Source organism: Erythrolamprus reginae, chromosome 2, assembly GCF_031021105.1.
Source record: "Erythrolamprus reginae isolate rEryReg1 chromosome 2, rEryReg1.hap1, whole genome shotgun sequence".
Classification (NCBI taxonomy): domain Eukaryota; kingdom Metazoa; phylum Chordata; class Lepidosauria; order Squamata; family Dipsadidae; genus Erythrolamprus; species Erythrolamprus reginae.
In genome coordinates, this window is record NC_091951.1 from 70965446 (window position 1) to 70990119 (window position 24674).

Here is a 24674-nt window from a genome sequence, read left to right on the forward strand (position 1 = left end):
TATTAATTTATTTTATTTGTCAATCAAGTATAGGATAGTAGTTTATATAAACATAACATAGAAAGTCATGACAAAAAAGACAATGGGACAGGGACCATAGGCACAATGGTGCGCTTATACATGCCCCTTACAGACTTCTTAGAAAAAGGGATAGGTCAACTGTACACAATCTAATGTTGAAGATTTTGGTGTTGGGGGAAGAAACAACAGAGTCAGGTAGTGAATTCCAGGCATTGATCATTCTATTGCTGAAGTCATATTTTCTGCAGTCTAGTTTGGAGTGGTTTAAATTTAGTTTTTAATCTGTTACGTGCTTTTGTGTTGTTGCGGTTGAAGGGGAACTAGTCATTAACAGTAAGGACATTTTGTTATATGATTTTAGATAGGACAGGGGACTGAAGGCACGCTGGTGTACTTACGCATCTACTAAATATACACTGTTCAAAAAATAAAGGGAACACTCAAATAACTCATCATTCACATCCTAGATCTGAATGAATGAAATATTCGCATTGAATACTTTGTTCTGTACAAAGTTGAATGTGCACAACAGCATGTGAAATTGATGGTCAATCAGTGTTCCTTCCTAAGTGGACAGTTTGATTTCACAGAAGTTTGATTTACTTAGAGTCATATTGTGTTGTTTAAGCGTTCCCTTTATCTTTTTGAGCAGTGTATATAGTACGGTCCTTTCCCGTAAACGAAGCGTGTCCCCGTCGACCCCCCCCCCCCAAAAAAAATTCTGGCCGCCCGAAAGTTGTTTACCCGTGCCCGCCGCGCTGCCACATTTCCTTTCAGGGGCCTCGCTTCCTTTTCCCCAGAAGTGACCTAGAAACGGGGCAGTGGAGGTTTCCCCTTTGACGTTTTGCAATGCCCCACTTTGCTAAAAGTCAAAGGCTCTTCAGATCCGCGGTAAAACCAACCGGCGCAATCGCGGTGATCGGGTACAGAGAGGGAACAAAACAAACAAAAACAAACCCGGTTTGCGTTACGTGTAGAAACTGACGACAGGAAGGGCGGAACCCGACCAGCTCGGGGTGGAGGCCAGCCCCTTCGCGCAGCTGGCCTGAAAGCCGCGGTCGGCGCGGTGGAGCTGAGCTGAAGGCGCGTTTAAGTCCTCGGCCTGAGGAAAGTTGCGGGAAGCGGCTGCCTCGACCTCTCTTAACCGGCCGCCCCGAAGGGAAGGCGAGCCCGGCGCTCCGGAAAGAAAGCGCCAAGTTCACCTTCCACCCACCACCACCCCCTTTTCATTTGGACATCTGGACGGGCAGCACTTGTGAATGGCTAAAGGTAAAGAGACGGGATTTCCCAAGCCTGTGACGCAAGCGGAGAGTGAAATGGCTCAGCCGCCGCCGCCGTCCTGCTTCTCCTTGGAAGGGTCGAGTCCCCAGTCTCCTTACCTCCACAACTTGCCCTCCTCGGTGCTGGAGGACTTTTGCCAGAAGATGGACTGCCTCAACGAGTACGACTGGATGCGCTTTGGTGAGCAAACCCAGTGGGTGGGTGGGGCAAGAAGGGAGAGGAGTCACGTTGCTGTTTGGGTTTTCTGCTCCGGCAGAAGAAGGCGAATGAATAGGATTAGAATTAGATTTATTGGCCAAGTGTGATTTTTACACACAAGGAATTTGTCTTGGTTGCATAAACTCTCAGTGTACATAAAAGCTACAAGTGATAAATCATAATCAGAGTCCTCATAAAAATTCATCCGAAATCATAAGATAAAAACAATGAGTGATAGACAGATAGGATACTAAATAAGTAATTAACATAAATCATAGTAGCAAACTAAATAAAACAATATAAATCGTAAAGATACAAGCAGGAAAGTTATAGTCATAAGTAGAAAAGGAGATACCGGTAGGTACTCCTAGCAGGAAATATGAGAAGAATAATAGTAATACAGCCTTACTAAGTACGATGGGTGTTGTGGGAATTAGTTGCTCAGCAGAGTGATGGTATTGGGGGGGTGGAACTATCCTTGTGTCTAGTTCTGGTGAATACACAAAAGACACACACACACTTTAAAACCTCACAAAATTGTATGACATATATATATGTGTGTGTGTGTGTGTGTTTTCGTAGATTTTCACAGGTACAGGTATGACAGTCTTGGTATATTCGGGTTTTTCCCCGTGTAGGATTTGGAAATTTCTGGCGACGTTTAGCTGGAATTTTTTTTTAAATTAAGGGAGACTAGGATGGTCCCATTTCGGCCTTGTTCTGGCCTCATCAGCTAGCCACACCCTTCCTTACTGGGATTCGATCCGGTGGACTCTGCCTTGTAAGGCAGAGAATTAGCAGTTGAGCTATCAGATCAGATCCCTTCCAGCTCTGTACCAGGGAGGGGCTATATGTTTTTTTTATGTCGGATCACCCTGGTATATATTAAAGGAACGTCACAGCTCCTTTTTGCCTCTAGGCCCAACCCAGGACCATTTCAAGGCAGTTAATTTTATTTATAGCCAACAACTATATTCTGTATGTGTCAAATGTTTTTTTAGCTGGATTTTTAAAAAATATATATATATATCATATGTATTAGATAGACTATGTATATATACTATGTATGTATGTGTGTATACACATATACATACAATATATATATATATACTGAGCCAGCACACCACACCCACCCACCAGTATTTATAGAGGGAAGGCAGCTCAGGTCTCAATGTGTTCGCCCTAGCACAAGGACTAAAGCACCAGCCTGAAGATGACGAGTGGGACTTTGTTGAAACGTCGCCAGAAATCCCTGAATCCTACATGGGAAGAAACCCAAATATGCCAAGACTTTCATACCTGTGTACCCGTGAAAATCTACGAAAGCGCGCGCGCACACACACACACACACACACACACACACGCACATAATTATATAATAATTATATAATATTTATTATATATCTATATACTGCTCAAAAAAGTAAAGGGAACACTCAAATAATTCATCCTAGATCTGAATGAATGAAATATTCTCATTGAATACTTGGAATTATATTCTGTTATTTAAGTCTTCCCTTTATTTCTTTGAGGAGTGTATATATTACTCTAATGAACTGAAATGTTAGGTCTTGAAAATTCTAGCAGTGTGCCCCCTCCCCATGCCAGAAAGAATTTAACTTGTCTTGGTAAACTAATGATAGAATCTCCTAAAGATTTAGAAATCTACTAAAATAAATATCCCTGGGTATTCTCAAGAAGATAAGGCATCTATGTGAAAGATTGGAATCATTTTGGAGCTGCATTTCTTATTTCTGCTTCTGTTTTGTTTTGTAATAAAAGAACTTTCTTTTTAAAAAAAGGGAGATGATGAAATGATGATGATGAAAATTAATCTCACCTGTCAATGAAAGTGCCTTAGCAGTAAAATTATTTATTATTCCTTTAAGAGCTTCCTAGTTTTAGCAAAAGGCATTTCCCTTGTATGTTATTCACTTATTGTGATCTGTCCTTACAGCTTAACTCTTCTGATAAAATGCTTTTTGTTAGAGGTACACCTCTTCTTCCCTCTTTTGAAATAAAAAAAGACCTTCATGAAAATGTGATCCTTGTTTCTCTATATGTATATTCTAGATATGAGGGTCCTCACTGAATCTTTGGGTGTAAATTGTTTTTTCGATTTGCCCACATAGTTTTTCATTAACAGAGGTACCCTATTTCCTCCAAAATAAGACATGTCCTGATAATAAGCTCAATCAGGCTTTTGAGTGCATGGCAGTAAGGCCAAGCACTTATTTCAGGGTTCAAAAAAAATATAAGATAGGGTTTTATTTTCGGGGAAACACAGTATTTCAAGACACACATCTTACATAACAAAGGCTGTGTTATCATTGGCTTTTTAGTTCATTCACCAACAATTATGAATCATATTTTATGAATTGCTGGATGCATTCCTGAAGAATGAGGGATTAGTAGTCTGCTGTGGAACGATTTCCCATCAATGAGGAAGGGGGAAACTCTTCTGAGTATATTGCCTTGGGCACGTGAAAGTTACATCCTAGGCATCCCTCAGACATATAGATGAACTACTGATGTACTACTGATGTTCATAAGTGATAGCAGAAAAAAATGAGGAAACGTAGCAATACTTCCCAATCTTTTGGCAAACCTGTTCTGATCACAATGTCACTATTTAAAAACATGAATACAGTGCTGCATTTGAGGTCCACCCCTGAAACAGCCTTTTCTCTCTTCCAAGTTCTAGGGCAGGAGATCGGCAACCTTAAACACTCAAAGAGCCATTTGGACCTGTTTCCCACAGAAAACAAAACACCACAAAATCTGGGTGGGTGTGGCGTCACTTAATGTCACTCACTCCCACCAAGTCACATGACACCCCCCCAGCCACGCCTACCTAGGTTTTGTGTCTCTCTCTGTTTTCTATGAAAAATAGGTACAGTATGTCTTTCTTTCTTCCTTTCTCTTTCTCTCTCTCTACCCATCTTTCTCCCACTTTCCTTCTCCCAATTCTATTTCTCTCCCTCTTCTCCCTCCCATCTTTCTTTCTTTCTTTCTTTCTTTTCTTTCTTTCTTTCTCCATCTCTTTCCTCTCTTTCTCTAAACATATCCATCCTAAGATAAAATACAGGAAATAGTATAAGGGCAGACTAGAAGGACCATGAGGTCTTTTTCTGCCATCATTCTTCTATGTTTCTATGCTTCTATCTCCCTTCCTCCCACTCTCCCATCTCTCTCTTTCTCCTACTCTCTCCTCTTCACTTTCCCCTTCTCTCTCTCTCTCTGCTGAGAAGCAATTGCCATCCATTGCTCCCCCTTTTGCGACCCCCTGGCCAGCTTTGGGGGGGCCAGGAGGATGTGCCCACATGGGGAGACTGTCAAGAGCCAAAGTACAGCAAAGGCACACAGGGTGGGCATTGGGCAGCCACTTCCTTAAGGAAAATCTCAAACAGGACACAAAATAACATGGCTTCTCTCCAGCACAAAGTCTCCAGCCATCGCTGTGCCCCCCCCCCCTCAGCAACTCTTTGGCTGAGTGCGGAGGGGTGCAAGCTCCAACCCAAAGTGGCAGGAAGCAAAATCTGGCTTAAGCGCAAATGTGACGCAAATGATGGTACAGGGCCGCTTCCCTACTGCACTAAGACTCAGCATTGTCTTCCCTCCCCCACTCGCATGAGAGAAAGAGGGGGAGGAAGGGAGGGTCACCGGAGCCTTAGTGCAGGAGTGAAGCGGCCCTGTACCTGTCTTCACAGCACATTTGCTTGAAATGCAGACTTTGCTTCCTGCCGCTTCGGGCTAGGGCTTGCGCCCTCTGCACTCGGCCAGAAAGCTTCTGGGGGTTGGGACTGTCAGGGTTCCATATAACACCTAAGTTTAAATCAGAGTCTGAGGCAAAAGTTTCCTCAACGTTCCAATTTATTCCCAGAGCCATGTTGGTACAACTGTGGGAAACCCGAATCTGATTTCCCAGGGTTTCTCCTTCCAGTTTAAAGTTAATTCCCCTGTCCCACACCCACAAATTTGTCACATAGACCAGTGTTTCCCCAACCTTGGCAACTTGAAGATATTTGGACTTCAATTCCCAGAATTCCCCAGCCAGCAAATGCTGGCTGGGGAATTCTGGGAGTTGAAGTCCAAATATTTTCAAGTCGCCACGGTTGGGAAACACTGACATAGACCATTCATCTTCTGCCAACGGATCTGTATACTCCCTTCTTCTTCTGGGCAGGTGCTGGACAAAGGATGAAACTCTAAAAGGAATTTATTATGACTATCTCTAATTCCTCATGCAACCACCCCCTCCCAACTTCCCACAGCAAGAAACATTCCCAAAGAATATAGCATAATGTGACAGGCCAAAATCTCCAAGCAAATCTGGCTTTGGCCTGACAGGGACATGGCAAGGCGATGGTTGGAGCCTTTGTGCAGGAGAGAAGCCGTGTCCTTTTGCATCAGGCCAGGTGAGCGAGGGGAGGGCGCGGGGCGAGGCAGCCAGTGATGGGACAGGGAGCCACGACAAGGGACCAAAAGAGCCACATGGGGCTCCGGAACTGTATGTTGTCAACCTGTTTTAGGGCATCAGCAATCTATAGCTTTTTTATGGAACAATATAATAGGGTGTTATGTGGGCAATGAAGCGACTTGCAGAGATCTTTGGCCAATCACTGTGTCCTTATAGTTGCAGTCATTTGCTAAAAAAAACAAGGAACTATGGTGAGACCTCTATAACCACCACTACCTATAACTTTTTTGTTATATTATATAGAATAATGTTAAGCAGAAGTAGAATAGCATATACCTTTCCAGATAGCAATGTTATTCTGTTTTGTGTTGTATCTTCAGAATTGTTAAAGTACAGATCTGTGTCATCATGCAGTGTTGGCAATTTAATAAGCTAAAAATAAAATAAATTCAGATACCTAAACTATGCTGTATGAAACTTTTCAATCTAAGGAGCATCACTAAATCCAAAGAAGATTTTTACGGCCCAAGAATGTAGAACATTATCACAGTCAAAACTATTCTGTGTGATCATAGTAAGGAAGTTGATCCATGTTAGATGTTGCTAAACTACAAATCCCAGATTTCTTCATGATCTGCCATACTGATTTTAATTGAGATTTGTTGATTATTGAACATCATTCAATAATCAAAAGCTCTGGATTAAATTCTGAGGTAAAACCATCGGAGTTTTCATGTCTTTCAGATTGAACAAGTAATGGTAAATACATGTGAAAGGAAAGTGACCTGTTAATCAAAATAGTCTTGTTCTGCTTTCAGCATCTCATGTGATAACTGACCAGACTGAGCTGAGAAAAATCAAATGCATGGAAAAAGCAGGAATTAGTATAACGAGAGAACTGATGTGGTGGTGGGGAGTGCGGCTTGCGACGGTCCAACAATTGTTGGAACTTCTGCAGGAATTGGAGTTCTACAGAGCAGCCCAAACAATTTCAGAATGTAAGTACCTTCTATCTTTTCTTGAGCTTGAAAGGACTTGAAAGTCCATCTTCCCTGAACTGTGGTAAGTGAAAATAGGCAAAGAGCAGAAAAGTTGTAAGTCTTTTTGCTCTCCAAAAAGACCTAGATTCTGTTTCTGATTGGTCCAACACATGGCAACTCCAAATCTCAACCAGCAAATGCTCTGTCCTTCACGTCGGCAAAAAGAATCAGAACTCCAAATACAAACTGAATAAACAAATTATCACAGATAATCCTCACTTGGTCAAGGACCTCGGAGTACTAATAACTAAAGACTTAAGTGCCAAAGCCCACTGCAACAACATCGCCAAGAAAGCTTTAAGAGTTGTTAATCTAATCCTACGTAGCTTCCGCTCTGGTAATCTCACACTACTTACCAGACCTTATAAAACTTTCACCAGACCCATCCTAGAATATAGCTCATCTGTTTGGAATCCATACTGCAATTCTGACATTAATACCCTCGAAAATGTCCAGAGATACTTTACCAGAAGAGCTCTTCACTCCTCTACCCGTAACAGAACACCCTACGAAATTAGACTTACAATCCTGGTTCTAGAAAGCTTAGAACTAAGACGCCTCAAACATGATCTAAGTATTGCCCACAAGATCATATGCTGCAATGTCCTGCCTGTCAAAGACTACTTCAGCTTCCACAACATCAACACAAGAGCCCACAACAGATTCAAGCTTAATATTAACAGCTCAAAACTTGACTGTAAAAAATACGACTTTAGTAATCGAGTTGTTGAAGCGTGGAATTCACTATCAGACTTTAGTATCATCCTCTAACCCCCAACACTTTACCCTTAGACTATTCACGTTTGACCTCAACAGGTTCCTAAGAGGTCAGTAAGGGGCGTACATAAGTGCACCAGAGTGCCTACCGTCCCCTGTCCTATTCTCTTTCCCATATGTCATATATCTTCTCTTTTATCCCTATATCTTTTTCTGCTATTCTCTCATAGTTATATTTTATTCCTATATTTTCTCCTCTATTCTCCCTTCAATACATTCTACCTGAGTATATCCTCTATAACCCTCATTGTGTATTATTGTGTATTGGACAAAACAAACAAATAAATAAATAATAAAGTACTATTCTAAGTAAAGACATCAAATGAGGTTTATAGTAGTTTATACTAACATGTTTCTGGTTGCTTCTGCCTTATCCATATATCTTGATACCTTTTGTTCTTTAACCTTCTCATTTCTCCACTGAATTACAGTCTGGCAGATTCCAGTGGTATGGAATTTCATTCTATTGCATTGTTTTCAACAAAAGGCTGAACAGGGACATTGAAGAAAAGATGGGAATTTCCTGAAATATAATAGCAGCAATTTTGAAATGTTTCCATGAGATCACTGGATTCCTGTTATTTGTTTCAGAGAATTCAAATATTTATCTCAATGCAGCTTATACTCATTGTAGAAGATGACCATTTGTTGGCACCAAATGCCCAACCCAAAAACAAATGAAATACAGGCAGTCCTCAACTTGCAATCACAATTGATATTGTTAAGTGAGAAATTTGTTAAGTGAGTTTTGCCCCACTTTACAAATTATTTGCCACATTTGTTAAGTGAACCGTAGTAGTTGTTAAGTCAATAACACAGTTGTTAAGCGAATCTGTTTTGTCATTGACTTTGTCAGAAAGTTGCAAAAGGGGATCACAAGACCCTGGAACATTGCAACTGTCCTAAATGTGAGTCAGTTGTCAAGCATCCGAATATAAATCACATGACCATGCTGCAACGGTCATACGTGTGAAAAATGGTCATAAGTCACTTTTTTCAGTACCGTTGTATCTTGAATGGTCAATAAATGAACTTGTAAGTCAAGGACCACCTATATAACAGAAAATTTTAAAAAATTATTATAGAGAAGGAATAAATTTTGAAATCAATATATTATTATAGATTGTTCATTATCAAGGCCGATCTGTATAGGTGTAAGTATTTTGAGCAGAAAAACCATCTGAAATGGATTTGCAAGTCTCAATGTCCTATTGTTCTGGCTCTACACATATACAATTGGGAATTTTCTATCAATGTATTTTATATTTACAGGGAAGTCACACAATCATGATTCTGCCAGGACCCTTTTGAAGTCTCCTGAACAGGAAAATGGGAAGGGAAAAAAAGAGAAAATAGGAAATGGGATGGAAGTATCACCATCATGGCCAAACGTGACACAGATGCATAGAAGACAGAATGGTATGGTACAAAAAGCTTTTAGATTTTTTTTAAAAAAATCCTTAAGTTTTGTTTAGTTTATAAAGGGGGAAAGCTGTCAGTCACTGCTTATATATGCAAAATCTTATTTCTTAAATGTGCTATCAAATGCAATACTTTGGTTTTTTTGATTCAATGGAAACAAAAAAAAATTCACAGTAAAGATTGATAGTTGTCGGGCTTATCTTACATAAACATTACCACACAAATTCATCTGTTTCCTAGGGTGCTTGACAGTGATTAGACTCATGCATGGCATCACCCTGTGACTAATTCCACATTATTTGTTAAACTATTCATAATGGCCTGGCTCATGCATAATGTTAAGCAATAAGTCTCACTTAGGGCAATTTCCCTCATATTGGCATATGACAAATATATTGGATTTCAATTCCCATAAATTCTAGCATGGCATCCTGTCTATGGATTTACTTATTTATTTATTAAATTTGTTTGTTGTCCATCTTGCCCCAAGGTAAGGTGGCTTTAAAGAGATAATTGAAATTTGAATTCTAGACATCTGGAAAGCTTCAGGATCTGCTTTCTGGCACAAAGAAGTAAAGTCACCATTGAGTTGAACTCAATCTCTGAGGACTATGTAAACATATCCACATAATTTTCTCTATAAATTATTTTACTATTTCTCTCTTCCAGGTGTAACCTAGGCCCGAAACTGCTTAGTATCCCCCTGTCTAAATAGTAACTAAATGCAGTCCTGCATAGCATTTTCAAGATCAGGTCTTGCAATTAAGGTCTGCAACCCAATTTTAAAATGTTAGAAGTTTAGTAACTGTTTTAATTTTCACTGAGTACAAATATTTGAAATGAAACAAATCTTCCTCTGCTGTGATTACAAAACTGCAGAAGTAGCCTCTAATGTATTTCAATTTATTATTTTCAGATCCTCTTTTAAAAGTAGATTCAGCTTTGTCTTCTTTATCTCTACCACCAACCTCCATGGACTTCCCACATTCTTTACATTCAAATATCTCAAATGAAAAGGTAAAGAACAGGAAAAAGTACACTATTTTAAACTGTTTTCTGTGGATCATATTTATTGCATTTAGCTAAAACACTCTACAGTCAGTAAAATATATTACTTAAGCATATAGATAGTAAAACTAATAAGATATTAATTCAAAATATACAGCAAGGGTTTTAGAAACTCCGTTATCGGTATTATCGGCTATATGTTTATCGGTAAAATAATTATATGCATAGTTAGCAACTATCTCTATTAAATGTTTGCTCAGTCAAGAGAAATGTTTCATTAGAGAGGGATTGTTTGATAGGGTTATTATGCAAGAGGCAAAGTAAAGCATAACAATTAAGATGTTGGAGTTTCAGGCAGCTGTCAAATCCTGGATCTCAGCTTTTTTCAAGAGAAACTAAACAACAATATAACACTCCTTCCAAAATCTTGCAGTTCAGCTAAATTATCCTTTATCTGAGACAAGTAAATACTACAAACATTTGGATCTGAATCTGTATTAAAATATAATTAATAAATAATTATCAATTTGCCACCCATTAGATATATAAACTGAGGCAATTGCTCAGTCTAATGTTATGAAAAACCATCCGTATATTCAGGGTTGAATATATTTATCTCATTCCAGGAAATAGCATTCAAATATGCTGCATTCTGACAACTTACAATTTTAGAGTTATGAAACAATGTAAATTAGTACCTGGCAGTTAAAAAGACCCAAGAAAATAATAACATTTCATGTCATATCTTAAAACTTCTCAGATTTTATATTACAAAAAACCACCACCCAACTTTCAAAATGACGTGGCAACAAAGCTGAGCATACCCAGTCAAAATAAAAATTAACCTTCTGCAATATTTCTTACTAAAGAGGTTAAAATGGCCATGAAACCTGCTCCCCCAAACCACCTGGAAGACATTTATGAATTTAGAACAGAGGTGGGCTCCTCACGGTTTGCACTGGTTCTATAGAACTGGGAATAAACCGCTGGTGACATCACGATGACATCATGGAACCAGTTCTGTTGGAGCCGGTCTGTGGACGCCACCATCTTTTGGGGGGGATTTTTACAAAATTGACTTTTTTCCTATTTTTTTTCTTCTGCGCATGTGCAGAAGCCAAGTTTCCGGCACTGCGCATGCGTCACCATCTTTTCACCTTTATAATTAAAAAAAATTGCCACTATGTGTGCGTGCAAAGCACGCACACCCACAAAGCACAGCTACACGGTGTGGGAGGAAACAAACCAGCAGCAACGTAAGTTAGAACCCACACCTGATATAGAGGATAATAGTGAAGAATCAATTCTATTGTTTCCCTCGCATAATTAATAACATTAATCAAATCAAATTGAAATACTGTATACACTTTTAGATAAGCAATTGTAGTGGTAACAGAATTAGGTATAGTTATTTTGAAATGACAGCCTGTGGGGTGGCTTGGGATTGAAAGTAATTTTTTTCCTGATTTTTACCAAAATATCCATCATATCTTTTCTCTTCAATGTATAGCTCTATAGTCCTTCCATTCCTCAGGAGAAAGCTTCTCCTAATCACGACAAGCCAAGCCTTTTGTGGATGCCGAGGGAAGTGGAAATTGCCACTAGCGGCTTCAGTGAAAAAAACCGAATTAGTGAAGGTGTCTTTGCTACTACTTACAAAGGGCAGAGAGATAATGCTCACTTTGCTGTTAAAAAACTTAAAAAGGTAGGTGTCTGTCTTCATTTATCTCATGAATTGAACAAAATTAGGGAGGCATGTCAAAGCTGGTTATCAAGGGTTGTGCGTGTGTCTCCATATAGCCATATTGGATTCTTGGCACTGCCATTCCCATCCCTAACATTGTGTTTTTTGAAAGAAGACTCTTGGTGGTTATTTGCACTACTTTAGAAAAGGTCTGCAATAATTTCACACGGCATCTTTTGTTTATCTGTCTTGACCCAGACTGGCTGAATCAGAGCCAAATCTAGCAAAAATCTGGATCCCCTGTTATTGTTAGGAGTTGAGATTGGTAGGCTTGGATTATTATAGTGGGGTTAATTTTGTTGAGCTGGAACCAAATAGCATTAAATGTTGAACCTATTTATGTTGATGAGAGAAAGATGTGAAAGTCTTGTCACTTTCTAGCCATGTTTTCTACAAAGCGGTGTAAATTACTTACACAAATTTAATACAATATAAATATAGATTTCAATTAACCTCCCAGTTAAATCAGTAAATCAGCCTGTTTTAAAAAATAGTAGAATTTTAAAAATAGACGCAAAAAAGTTCACTTTTAAAATGATATTGTTGAAAATGCATATATAATAATATAATGTGGTTTCATTCTATACTGATAAATAGTGTTAAGTGAGATGCAATGTACGAGCATGTTGGCAGAGAACTCTTGGATCATGAATAGTGATGAAATTGGGTATAGCATTGGGTATAGTATTAGCCTCTCCTTCTCTAATTATGATTGTCATTTTGATTTTAATAGATTCAAATAAGTTAAAGAATATGTCTAGTGTATATTGTACATACTAATATGTGTAAGTATGAACTTGCTATTTAGAAAAATAAAAGAATTATCTTTATTCCAGAATGAGGCACAAATATTTTTTCATACGGAAGTGCAAATCTGCTTTCGGTAAGTAGCTGGGCAACACTTTTAGTGTGGAAAAGCAGAAGATGACAATGTTAGTTTACCTTGTGAGCCAGACTTGCTTAGGATAGCAAGGTGGATGGTATAAAAATTTAATAAATAAATGAATACATACACACATACATTTCAAAGATCAGTTATAAGTCCTTTTCTTCAGCACGATGACAACTGCTTGAACAATTGCTGAATGGGTGTTATGTGTATATGTGTTTTTTAGTCTGTTAATGTTTTGATATTTTATTTTTGCTATTTTGGCTTTTTAAAAAAGTTGTTCTCTTTGAGAAACATTTGAGCATCAGTGGGCATTGCAACAATCTCATTCATTTTTTTCTTTTCTAGTTTAGTCTAGTGAAATAAACTTTTATTTTCAAAAAGTATTTCTAACTTAGGGTTTGTATCGGAGAGGCCCAGAATAGGGGTAGATTGAAGGGAGGGCTTGCATTATGAATAATCTTTTAAAAATGATTTTAGATATAGATAGATGACCACATAGGCTTGCATAAACAGAAATGCCAATATTCTCTTAGTTACATTTTACCTTTTTCCAGAGTAAAGCTCAACTATCAGGAATGTCCTGATTCCTAAATTCAAGCTCTTTGAATTTTCCTGGTCTGACTAAAAACTGCTAACAATCTTTGGTTTTATAGCCTGAGGTCTTTAAATCTTAAATTTTCTGGTTCTTGAGACTAAGCTTGTTAAATATTTATATAACAACGATAATTACCCTGGCATTACTTTATTGTGCCTATGGCATTACTTTATTGTGCCCCAAGATTGATAGCCAAGGTTCTTCATGAGATGACAGTTCTATACTTTAGGAATATAATTCAACATTTATTTATTAAACATGTATTTGTCACAGTGTGAAACACAAATACATTAGATTGACTTAATAACAATAAAGAATTAGAAATGAAGAGCTGCTTTATTTTGCTTTTACATCTCCCTTCAGTGGCTGGGGAGAGTCTATTTTACAAAGACATTTTACTCCCCCCACCTATTGTTTATTTGTTTGTTTGTTTGTTTGGATTCCTATGCTGCCCTTCTCTGTAGACTCAGGGCGGCTTACAAAACAGGAATAATGTAAAATGAAACATATGGGAAAAACCAAACAAAATCTAATTCTAAAACCTCAACATTATTAAAAACACAGGCACCCATATTCATTCTATCACATTCACAACACAAAAATCTTAAGTGCCTTCAACTATTTCACAAATTAGGATCTTATTGCTAAAACTATAGTATATAACAGTCATGGCGAACCTTTTCGGCACTGAGTGCCCAAACCTGAAATGCGTGCATGTATGCATGATGGAAAGGCGGAAATCCAAAGACCAACTGCCGGCCCGTGCATGCCTGTTCTTTGGCCAGGTTTTTTTGGCCATTTTCAGGTCATTTGGGGGGGCATTTTCAAGTCATTTTCAGGCTGGATTTGGCCCCAAGAATGGCTCAAAAATGATCAGAAAATGGTCCAATTTTCAGGTCAGTTTTGGCCTGAAAAGTGCCTGAAAATGGCCCGAAAACGGCCTTTTTCAGGCTGTTTTCCACTGCAGTGAAGACCAGCTGGTGATATTCCGGTTACTCACAGAGAGGGCTCTGCGTGCCACTTCTAGCATGCGTGCCAATGATTTGCCATCACAGGTATATACTATTATCTATACAGGCTTTTACTTTACACCATATTATTTAAAGTTCAGTGTTACGTCTTTGTATCGATTTTGTATCTGTAATATATTTATTGCTGACCTCTATATTTCTTTTGTCTTAAAGCCTACCTATGCGCCTTTTGTATCAGGTTCGATCTCTTTTATCTTTTTTTGTTTCAGTTTTCTATTCCTCTTCTATCAAAATCATTGCTTACACTTGGCTTTTTCTGCCTGTTTGTTCCTAACTAGGCTTCGAAACTCTTCTCCTCTTTTGACTCTCAGCTCCATCTGAAGGAAAGGGCTAGAAGACCCTTTGCCTCAAACAAGGTCTTGTGGGATTTGTGATTTGTGTGTTTATGTTTCTTAGATCTCGTTATATTGTGTATGTTATAATTTGGAATCCTTGGGAAACTGTTGAGTGTCCTGTACGATTATAACAGGATTAGCATGAATAAATACAATTTCTTCAAATGCCTTTTAGATGTTGCCATCCTAACATTCTACAGTTGTTGGGTTTCTGTGTAGAAAGTGGACTTCACTCCTTGATTTATCCCTACATGGAAAATGGATCGTTACTGGACAGGCTACAGTGTCAGGTAAACAAAAAGCATGCATTTTTGCGTACCACAACTATTAAAAGGAAGCACTTTTGTCAGTTCAACCAGTATGAGAGGGATTATGGGAGTTTTGTCATTCACTGCTAAACAGTCATCTTTTTAAAGATCCATTGTTCTTTCGGTTGCAGGACAGTTCCGAACCATTAACATGGGAAAAACGCACCGGAATATCTTTGGGATTAATTAAAGCCATTCAGCATTTACATCAGTTTGGAATTATTCATGGAAATGTAAAAAGGTGGGGATGTGCATTTAAAATAGCATTTATTTCTTTATGCATCCTATTATGTATTACTTAATGAACTACTTAAACTATCTGATTGAAAATGTTGCATTTTCACAAGAAAGGAGTATAGCTAAACAACATCAGCACTGTGCTGGATCTTCCTAGAAACTTTGTTTTCAATAAATAGTATCAAGTAACACAGGATGTAACTTGACTCATAAAATACTTCATCCTCAAGCATACACACACACACACACATGCACACACAAACACACAGAGAGAATGCTGGCTTGGCTTTCATGACTTAAAAAATGGAAAGCAAAACAGATCTTCAATACTTCAAGGCAAACTTATAGGTGAAACTTGAAAAATTAGAATACTATGCAAAAGTTCATTTATTTTAGTAATGCAGCTTAAAAGGTGAAACATAATATATGAGAGAGACTCATTACATGCAAGACAAGATTGTTCAAGCCGTGATTTTTCATAATTGTGATGATTATGAGCTATAATTCATGAAAACCCCAAATCTACCATCTCAGAAAATTAGAATATTACATGCGATCAATAAAACAAGGATTGTACATAGAACAATATCAGACCTCTGAAAAGTATGAGCATATACTCAGAACTTGGTTTGGGCCTCTTTTGCCTCAATGCAGCATGGCATGGAAGCTATCAAGCCTGTGGTGATGCTGAAGTGTTATTGACGACTAGGATGCTTCAATAGCAGCCTTCAGCTCTTCTATGTTGTTCGGTCTCATGTCTCTCATCTTTCTCTTGGCAATGCTCCATAGATTGTCTATGGGGTTCAGGCCAGGATCAAGCACAGTAATCCCATAGTCATTGAACCAGTTTTTGGTGTTTTTGGCACTGTGGGCAGGTGCAAATCCTGCTGGACAATTCAGTATCCCCATAAAGCTCGGCTACGGAAGGAAGCATGAAGTACTCCAAAATCTCCCAGTAGACAATTGTGTTGACCCTGGTCTTAATGAAGCACAGTGGACCAACACCAGCAGATGACATGGCTCCCCAAATCAACACAGACTGTGGAAACTTTTGCATCTCATTTGGAAACCAAGAACACAGAGTATGGAGAAAGAATGGAGAGGCACACACAGCAAGATGCTTGAAGTCTAGAGTGAAGTTTCCAGTGTGTTGATTTGGGGAGCCCAGCAGGACTTGGCACCTGCCCACACTGCCAGAACACCAAAACCTGGTTCAATAACCGTAGGATTACTGTGCTTGATTAGGGCAGAATAACTAGAAGAGAGCACTTGGAGGGAAAAGTTAGAGAGCACCCTCTGTTCTTTTATTCATTTATTCAGCCTAATACACGACCTAATTATTTTATCTCCAGATGTATAGATTTACCTTCAGGGAGAGGGAAACATACAAGATTGATAAATTAAAAATAATTATGAATACATATTTTCTTATGAAAGTTTGCCCTAATTAAGAAATTGTCATGTAAATAAAACATTGTTGGTGATAATATTGGCAAAATTCATATTATATAGTACCTTCTTCTCATGACACTGTTAGAATTCAAATGTATGTACTGTATACTGAATTAACTACCAATTCTTACATCTTTCAAATCAGGTTTTGGTCTTGTTTGTTTAACTGATGTTTATCAATTGATAATGCTGTATTTTCGTCTCCTATACAAACAGTTCCAATGTTTTGCTGGATGCAAACTTTGTACCACAACTTGGACATTCTGGTCTTAGACTGCATCCTGTGGAAAAGAAATCGGAATATACTGTGATAAAAACCAAGGTCTTGCAAGCTTCATTAGCTTATTTCCCAGAAGATTTTGTCAGGCATGGGCAGCTGACTAAAAAAGTGGACATATTTGCTTGTGGAATTGTAAGTTGTTATTCTTCATGAGTAATCTTACATAATTCTCATGCAAAGAATTGGACATGTTTTCCTTTAATTAAGTTTGATAACTTACTTCCAGTGAATATATTAGAAAAATGACAAGATGTGGTTTCATAAAATTATGCTTAGAGATTGAAAATTTATGAATAAGATCATTTTTCCATGCCAGAAAAAATGTTTTGCATGGCAGGCAGCATTTGAGCTATGTTATATCTTGGTATTTTAAGCAAAAAAGGGTTTTGGATTATAAGACTAGGGAAGGCTTCTGCCTCAGATTAAAGAGAGAAGCTGCCTGTCAACATAGGCAGAATTGACTTGGTTGAAAGCTGGTTTGTAGCTGATAGAAAGATTTTCTTCTATAATAGGACTGGATTGCACCTAGATAGCACCAGATGAATTACATAAATAGTCTGAAGGTCAGGATTATCAGATTTCTATTATATTATATATATTTCTATTATATATACTGTATGTATGTTTTTTTCTGTTGGAACAAGGCCAAAATAGTGCTATCCTAGTCTCCCTTAATTTTAAAAAAATTCAGCAAAAATGTGAGATATATATATATATATATATATATATATATATATATCACATATATAATTAATTGTAATCATTTTTCTAGGTTTTAGCAGAAATACTGACTGGTATGAAATCAGTAGATGAAAGAAGAAATCCTATTTTTCTGGTATGTAGAAAATATATTTTGAAAGATTTAAATATTTGAAGAAAGACCCTGAGAGTGAGAAGTCCTTTGGCTGGAGAATGTTTTGAATTATTTTTGTTATTTTATGCGGTTCACTAGTTCCACATCCTCTTCCCCCCCCCCATAAGCAGATGTTGCTGGGAGAAGGAGAAAACACAGGATTGCAAAAGCAGCTGAGCAACTGTCATGGGATGTTCAAAAATGGCCATAGCATAGAAATGTACAGTGGTACCTCTACTTACGAACTTAATTTGTTGTGTGCCCAGGTTCTTAAGTAGAAAAGTTTGTAAGAAGTAGCAATTTTTCTCATAGGAATCAATGTAAAAGCAAATAAAGCGTGCAATTGGGGAAACCCCAGGGAGGGTGGAGGCCGTTTCCTCCCAGGCGATTCCTAGAGAGGCCCCATGGAGGCTTCTCCCCGCCTTTTCCGGCCCTGTTTCCTGCCAGGAGATTCCTAGAGAAGCCCCACAGAAGCTTCTCCCCGCCTTTTCCGGCCCTGTTTTCTCCCAGAAGATTCCTAGAGAGGCCCCATGGAGGCTTCTCCCCACCTTTTCCGGCCCTGTTTCCTCCCAGGAGTTTCCTAGAGAGGCCCCACAGAGGCTTCTCTCCACCTTTTCCGGCCCTGTTTTCTCCCAGAAGATTCCTAGAGAGGCCCCACGGAGGCTTCTCCCTGCCTTTTCCGGTTACAGTTTTGGAGGCTCGGGTTTGTAAATGGAAAATTGTTCTTGAAAAGAGGCAAAAAAATCTTGAACACTTGGTTCTTATCTAGAAAAGTTTGTAAGTAGAGGCGTTCGTAGGTAGAGGTACTACTGTAATCAGATGCCTGGCTCTTTTTATCATATGTGGTGGACATTCATGAAAGCCAAAAAATATTTGACAGTGATTCAGACATGGATTGGAAAGATCTTGAAACAAAGTATTGCACTCAAACCGGAGATTATTATTAATAATAATTAATATTATTATTATTATTGGGCATATTGCCAGAGACATTTAACAAAGAAGAAACATATTTAATTGAACATATATGAACAGCTGCAAGAATAGTACATGCTCAAAATTGGAAATTGAACACCGACCGAGAGGAAAATATTTAAGAAGATAATGGATTGTGTGGAAATGAATAGGCTGGCGATTAAAGATAAAGAGGCCTCGGAGTTTTACAAAGTTTGGGTGAAACTTTATGAATGGTTTGAAAAAGAACATAGATAAAGTTTCTAATATTAATTTAATATAAATGGGATAGAAGGTAATGAGAAATGATTGTCATAATCTGGATGACAAAAATAGACAAGGAGGCAGCATTAGATAAATAAGTAACATATACCGAAAGTTAAATTAGAATAGAATAGAAATAGAAATAATGATTTAAGATTATGATTATAAAACAAAGAAAAAATGCAAAAAGTCATCTAGTCTGTCGCTTAATATAATTAAAATCAGCTATTTGAAATAAATTCCTGGACAGATTGAACTACTGGGAATTTGAAATGTGATTTAGGCTACTTTATTAGTTTAATACAAGAAATGATATCAATGTATGGATTGGTATAGAAGGCATATGAACTATTTAGTAATATGTAGAAAATAGAACAATTATTGTCAGCTTAATTGGGTAAGTGAATCAAACAAGTGAACAATTCTTTAAAAGACAGAGAAATAACATCACCTGTATTCTTCCAACCTTTTCTTCAACAGAAAGATGCCTTGCTTGAAGAACTCAGAATGGCAAAAGAATTATCTTGTACTAAGGAGAAAAACTTTGAAAATCTCGCTGCCATACAAATATGTCAAAAATATCAAGATAAACAAACTGTTTGTTTGACAGAAAAAGTTTCTTTATGCTTGGCCAATGCTGTCTGCATTTGCCTACGGAAAAAGAATGCAAACACAACAGAGGTAAGCATAATCAGTTTGTTAGTGGAGATGCCCTTGCTATGTAGTCCTTTTATTTTATTTATTTTATTAGATTTAAGAGTATATAAGTAAATGTAAAAAATAGGGAAATTGATTTATTTTAATGAGGAAAATTGAAACAATCTATTTAACATTCTTGTCAAAAACAGGTGAATGAAATGATAGAAATTGCAGATAGTCAGACAAGATCTCAGAACATGTCAGAAAGAAGCAGAAATCTTGAACTCTTCACCAATATTCCAGAAGAAACCAATGACGAACCAGCTAGTCCCTTCAATGTTGATTTCTATGGTCACAACCACAAATCCTCTGCCAATTATGGATCTCACAACTATGCCACTACATTACCACCTTGCATTAACGTTTTTCCTCCTGAAACATACTCTGAGCAGATTTTACGGGAACCTTGCGAATCAGATGAATCCTGTAACTTTTCATGGGATAGTGTAGAACACGCTTCCTGCTGTGCTTCAGCAAAACACAGTCTGGAGCCAGAAAATGTTTCTTTCATTGAGCCTGTAATGTTCACAGCAAAAAATACAGGCTCTGAGCGAAAAACAAATCAACAGCAGACAGAAAATGATGGTGCTGGTTGTTCCTCACAAGGTAAAAGGTAATATTTAAATATTCTTTTGAAATTGGTAGAAATTAATGATATCAAAGATTCTGTGGAAAGTTTGATATAGCATCACAGAAATAACTGACATACTACAGTTACTCTCCAAGTGAGGAGAGACTGAAATAATGCCTGAAGTCAGCAGTAAATCAGAGAGGAAAAATAAGGTGAGGTATATCAAAGTACAGTACTGTTTACTGGGAAAATATTCACTCCAATATATATTTATTCCTGTGCTGATTGGAGAGCACTCATATTTAAAAATCTACCTGGTGCTGGATCCTCATATGCCAGACATAGTAAAGAATGTATGTTACCACATTGTCTAGCTTATCAGATGCATTAATGATGAAGCTTGCATTGATGGCTTCTAGATTAAATTTTGGAAGTAGTTGGAAATAATGGAGTATGCCTGATAGAATTTTGATCAAAGCTGTCTGTACAAAACATATACATATCAGTCTATAACTGTTTAGTTAATTGGCTGGTTTCCAGGTCTATTCATTGGGATTATATTATCTCTTTCCTATAAATTAAGAGATTTTTACTCATTTTCTCTCTACAATAGTAACCCTACAGGTCAGGTTGAATTGAGAGAAAGGACAGGAATAAAGTCACTCAAGTCAATTTCCATAGCTTAAAGTAGACTTTAACCAGTTCAAATTTTGATTTTACTATTCTAAGTAGCATGACTCCCAAATGCTTGGGATTTACACCTATGTATACCATAAGATTTCTGTGGAATCCTTGATCTAGTGGTTTGTTTCCTGGTGGTACTCAAGCATTGGAATTCTTCACAAAGGCAGTTCCCTTTGCTTTTTGCAAGATTTGGCTTTCAAAAGCAAACTCTTTTTCCAGAAGTCTTGGACTGGTCTTTATTTATGGCAACTTTTAGATTTTTTAAACTGTTTAACGTTTGCATTTAAAAAAAAAAAATTTTTACATGGTATTTAGCTTTCTGATGAATTGTTAATCTGTTTTAGACATTGTGTTAAAATGCATTCCATAACAGTTCTCAGTGAAATGGAGACAAAACTTGTGTATTCATTATTTAGGTCAATGATATTACTTTGTCTTTTATTTCAGCTTCAATGAAAGAAATAAAAATCAATGATAAAAAGAAACAGCTAATGGAAAAAATAACCTTATATGATGAAAATAAGATAAACAGTTATGACCTCTTTGAATCTTCAATGTAAATATATTTCTATCAGTTATGACTTCAGAAGATGGAGCATTTCTTCACCAGCAAAATGTATTTTTAAAGTACTCTTATATATACAAGAAAGCCACAGTAATGTTACATAATGAGAAAGCATTATTTTCCAAATCCATTTATATATGGCTATTTTCCTGTTCTGGTTGAAATTATTTTGTTGGATTCAGCTAAAATACTATCATAATCACACACACACACGCACAAAGAAAAAAAGAGCAGAATTCTTCAGTTGCAACTGATTACTGGTTGATAAATTCTCTGAAAACAAATGCATCTTTCTTATTTTGTACATGGTATTGAATTACATAATCACTAGGCCTCCTTACAATTTGTCTATAATTTGTAAGATAATGACTCAAAACCTGGGGCTTTGTATGTATACCTATGTATAATTTTTGCTCCTTAAGGACTTACTGTTTGAGAAAAAACATGAGCAGATTCCACTAGAACGGGGATTCCCAACCTTTTCTATACCCCAAACCTTAGAGCATTTCTAATATATTGTCACATCTCTTATAAAAGTAAATAATTATATGCATATAATTATGCATATACACTATAATTTTGAAATTTCTAAACCCAAGTTTTTACGCCCCTGGAATATTGTCTCGCACCCCCAGTTGGAAACCCTTGCACTAAAGGGTATTAAGTGAAGGAACAATTATATGTTTATCTGGCATCCTTAATATACGAGTTCATTAAATAGTGCTCAATGAATTAATAAGCATTATAGAGCATTTAATCATAATAACAGGAACTCCACAATTGAACAGAAATAGACTTCTGTACACCAGATGAAGGTACAGATATATGGTTTTAATCTGGAACTGGTATTTACTTAGGATTATTTATTGTATCTTATTTTTATTTAAGAATTTTTTAAAGAGTTGCTTCAGAGTGAGATGGGCAGTATATAAATTTAATAACATAAATATTATATTTATTAAATTAATGTAATAATGAGTCAGGGGTTTTTAAAACTAGTTGCAAGAAGCATGAAGCGCATACTACTAATGTACTATTGTTCTTTTATATCAGAGTTTCTTGAAACGTGGCCTGAGGATACTGGGGAATCCCCCCTAAGACCCTCACTTGGGCCTATGAAATAAAAATTTGCCAGGTATTAAAAATATTTGAAAAAACAATGTCTTGTTTCTCTTTTTTTGTTAAAAATATTTCCCTAAAATATTTATGTTACTATCTAATGGCATTAATATTATTTTTACATGATTCATATTCTATACATTTGTCCAGTTTTAATTTTTAATACAGCAAATGGTGATAAATATGATTCATAACGATGCCATATGATTTAAATTCATGATTTCAAATGGGGAGAGATTCTGAGAGCAAAACATCTCAAAAACTATTATATATACAGTATGTATATATGTGTGTATGTGTTTTTGCTGAATTTTTAAAATTAAGGGAGACTAGGATAGCACTATTTTGGCCTATATATATATGAATGACTATATGGCTTCCACTTACTCTAAATGACTAAACTCAAATATATAGTATTCCTAGCTGTTGGTGTTCCTAGCTGTTTCTTGCAAGGTAATCTGCCACTGCTTCTTCTGTCCCCCTTTATCGGAGACATGAAATAAATAGTGTGGCAATTCCCCTTACCTCAGTGCCACTGGAGGCATCATTAGTCCTATTTTACTGAGGGAGGCAGAGGAGATTTCTGTAAAGGAGGAAATTGCAGAAATCGAGAAATAGTGCTTGGAAGAAGAGGGGAAGAATAATTCTCCCTTTTCTCCAAATTTGGCAACAGTGTTCTTTCCATTGGTCTATAGCAAGGGTATCCAAACTGAGCATCTATAACAGGGGTGTCAAACTTAATTTCATTGAGGGCTGCATCAAGGTTGTTTTTGATCTCAAGGGGCTGGGGTGCCGTGGCCAGGCTGGGCATGGCCAGCTCAACATCACTCGTGTTGGGGGCACCTAGAGGCCCAAGTGCTCTGCCAGTGAAAACAGGCCCATGGGCTCCATTTTCACCTGCAATTACCTCTTGCTACTCTCTGCCAGTGAAAACAGAGCTCGAGAGGGCCGCCTGTGGCCCTCCCAAGTTCAGTTTTTGTTGCCAGAGGCACCGCAAGCTGGTCCTTCAGCCCCACAGGCTGAATCTGACCCCTGGGCCTTGAGTTTGATACCTCGATATATAAGACCTGTGTACTGGGAGTTGAAGTCCACAACTCTAAAATGTTGCAAAAAATGGATATCCCTGATCTACATTTAGTAGTACTGAGGACCCAGCAGCAGCAGGATTTAGGAAGAATTTATATAGGAACATAATAAATTGTTGACAGAAAAACAGCTAGTGATCCACTGAGCCTGCCCATTGTTTTTTTTTGTTTAATTGTTGGTTTTTGTTTTTTAATTTTTGTTGGTTGTGTGTTTGTCCCAGCATGTGTTTGTCCCAGCATTTTTAAACTCGGTTCCTGAAGATTGATCCACTACCTCCACTGGAAGTTGGTTTTAAGCTTCTACGACTCTTTTCAAGAGATAATACTTTCTAACATTATTTTTACACTTCCCATCTGTCAGTTTGAGATTATTCCCCATGTTTGTGATTTTTGCTTAATATTGAAAATATTCCTTCTAGGATCTTATTTACACCCTTAATCAGGGATGGGCTACTGCCCGGACGGGGGAGAATGTAGTGGGGTAGCGAAAATGGAGCTCCAGCCCAGAGCACCCAGTTTGCACTGAAAGATGTTGAAACAAAATGCATAAGCCACGCCCACAGTGTGGTGGTAATCATTTTGGTAGCCCATCACTGCTCTTAATATATTTAAAGGTTTTAATCATGCTCCCCACCCCTTCCCTTCTGTATTCCAGGTTGCACATATAAAATTATTTCGTGATATGTTTTGTCCCTCAGACCTAGCACCATTTTTGTTGGCCACCTCTGGACTCACTCAATTATATCATTTTTTTCTTTTAAGTGAGGTCTTCAGAACTGGACACATATTCCTGTTTACTTATTTACAACCATCATTGTGAGCAACCCTAAATCTTTTTC

General features: G+C 37.5%; 1 protein-coding gene across 2 annotated transcripts; it reads left to right on the forward strand.

Moving 5' to 3' along the window:
- The first annotated feature begins 1034 nt into the window (after positions 1 to 1034).
- IRAK2 (interleukin 1 receptor associated kinase 2) lies at positions 1035 to 22791 on the forward strand. 2 transcript variants are annotated; one of them, XM_070738296.1, is made up of 13 exons: positions 1035 to 1482; positions 6739 to 6918; positions 9010 to 9156; positions 10076 to 10176; positions 11678 to 11872; positions 12748 to 12794; positions 14940 to 15054; positions 15204 to 15313; positions 16978 to 17173; positions 17814 to 17876; positions 19593 to 19793; positions 19961 to 20424; positions 21514 to 22791. In XM_070738296.1, the coding sequence occupies exons 1-13, from the start codon at positions 1281 to 1283 to the stop codon at positions 21539 to 21541; spliced, it is 2049 nt and encodes a 682-aa protein (XP_070594397.1). In that variant the 5' UTR covers positions 1035 to 1280; the 3' UTR covers positions 21542 to 22791. The 2 variants fall into 2 exon arrangements, with proteins under 2 accessions (XP_070594397.1, XP_070594396.1); XM_070738295.1 differs by having other exon boundaries at positions 1076 to 1482; positions 19961 to 20417.
- The last annotated feature ends 1883 nt before the right edge of the window (positions 22792 to 24674 follow it).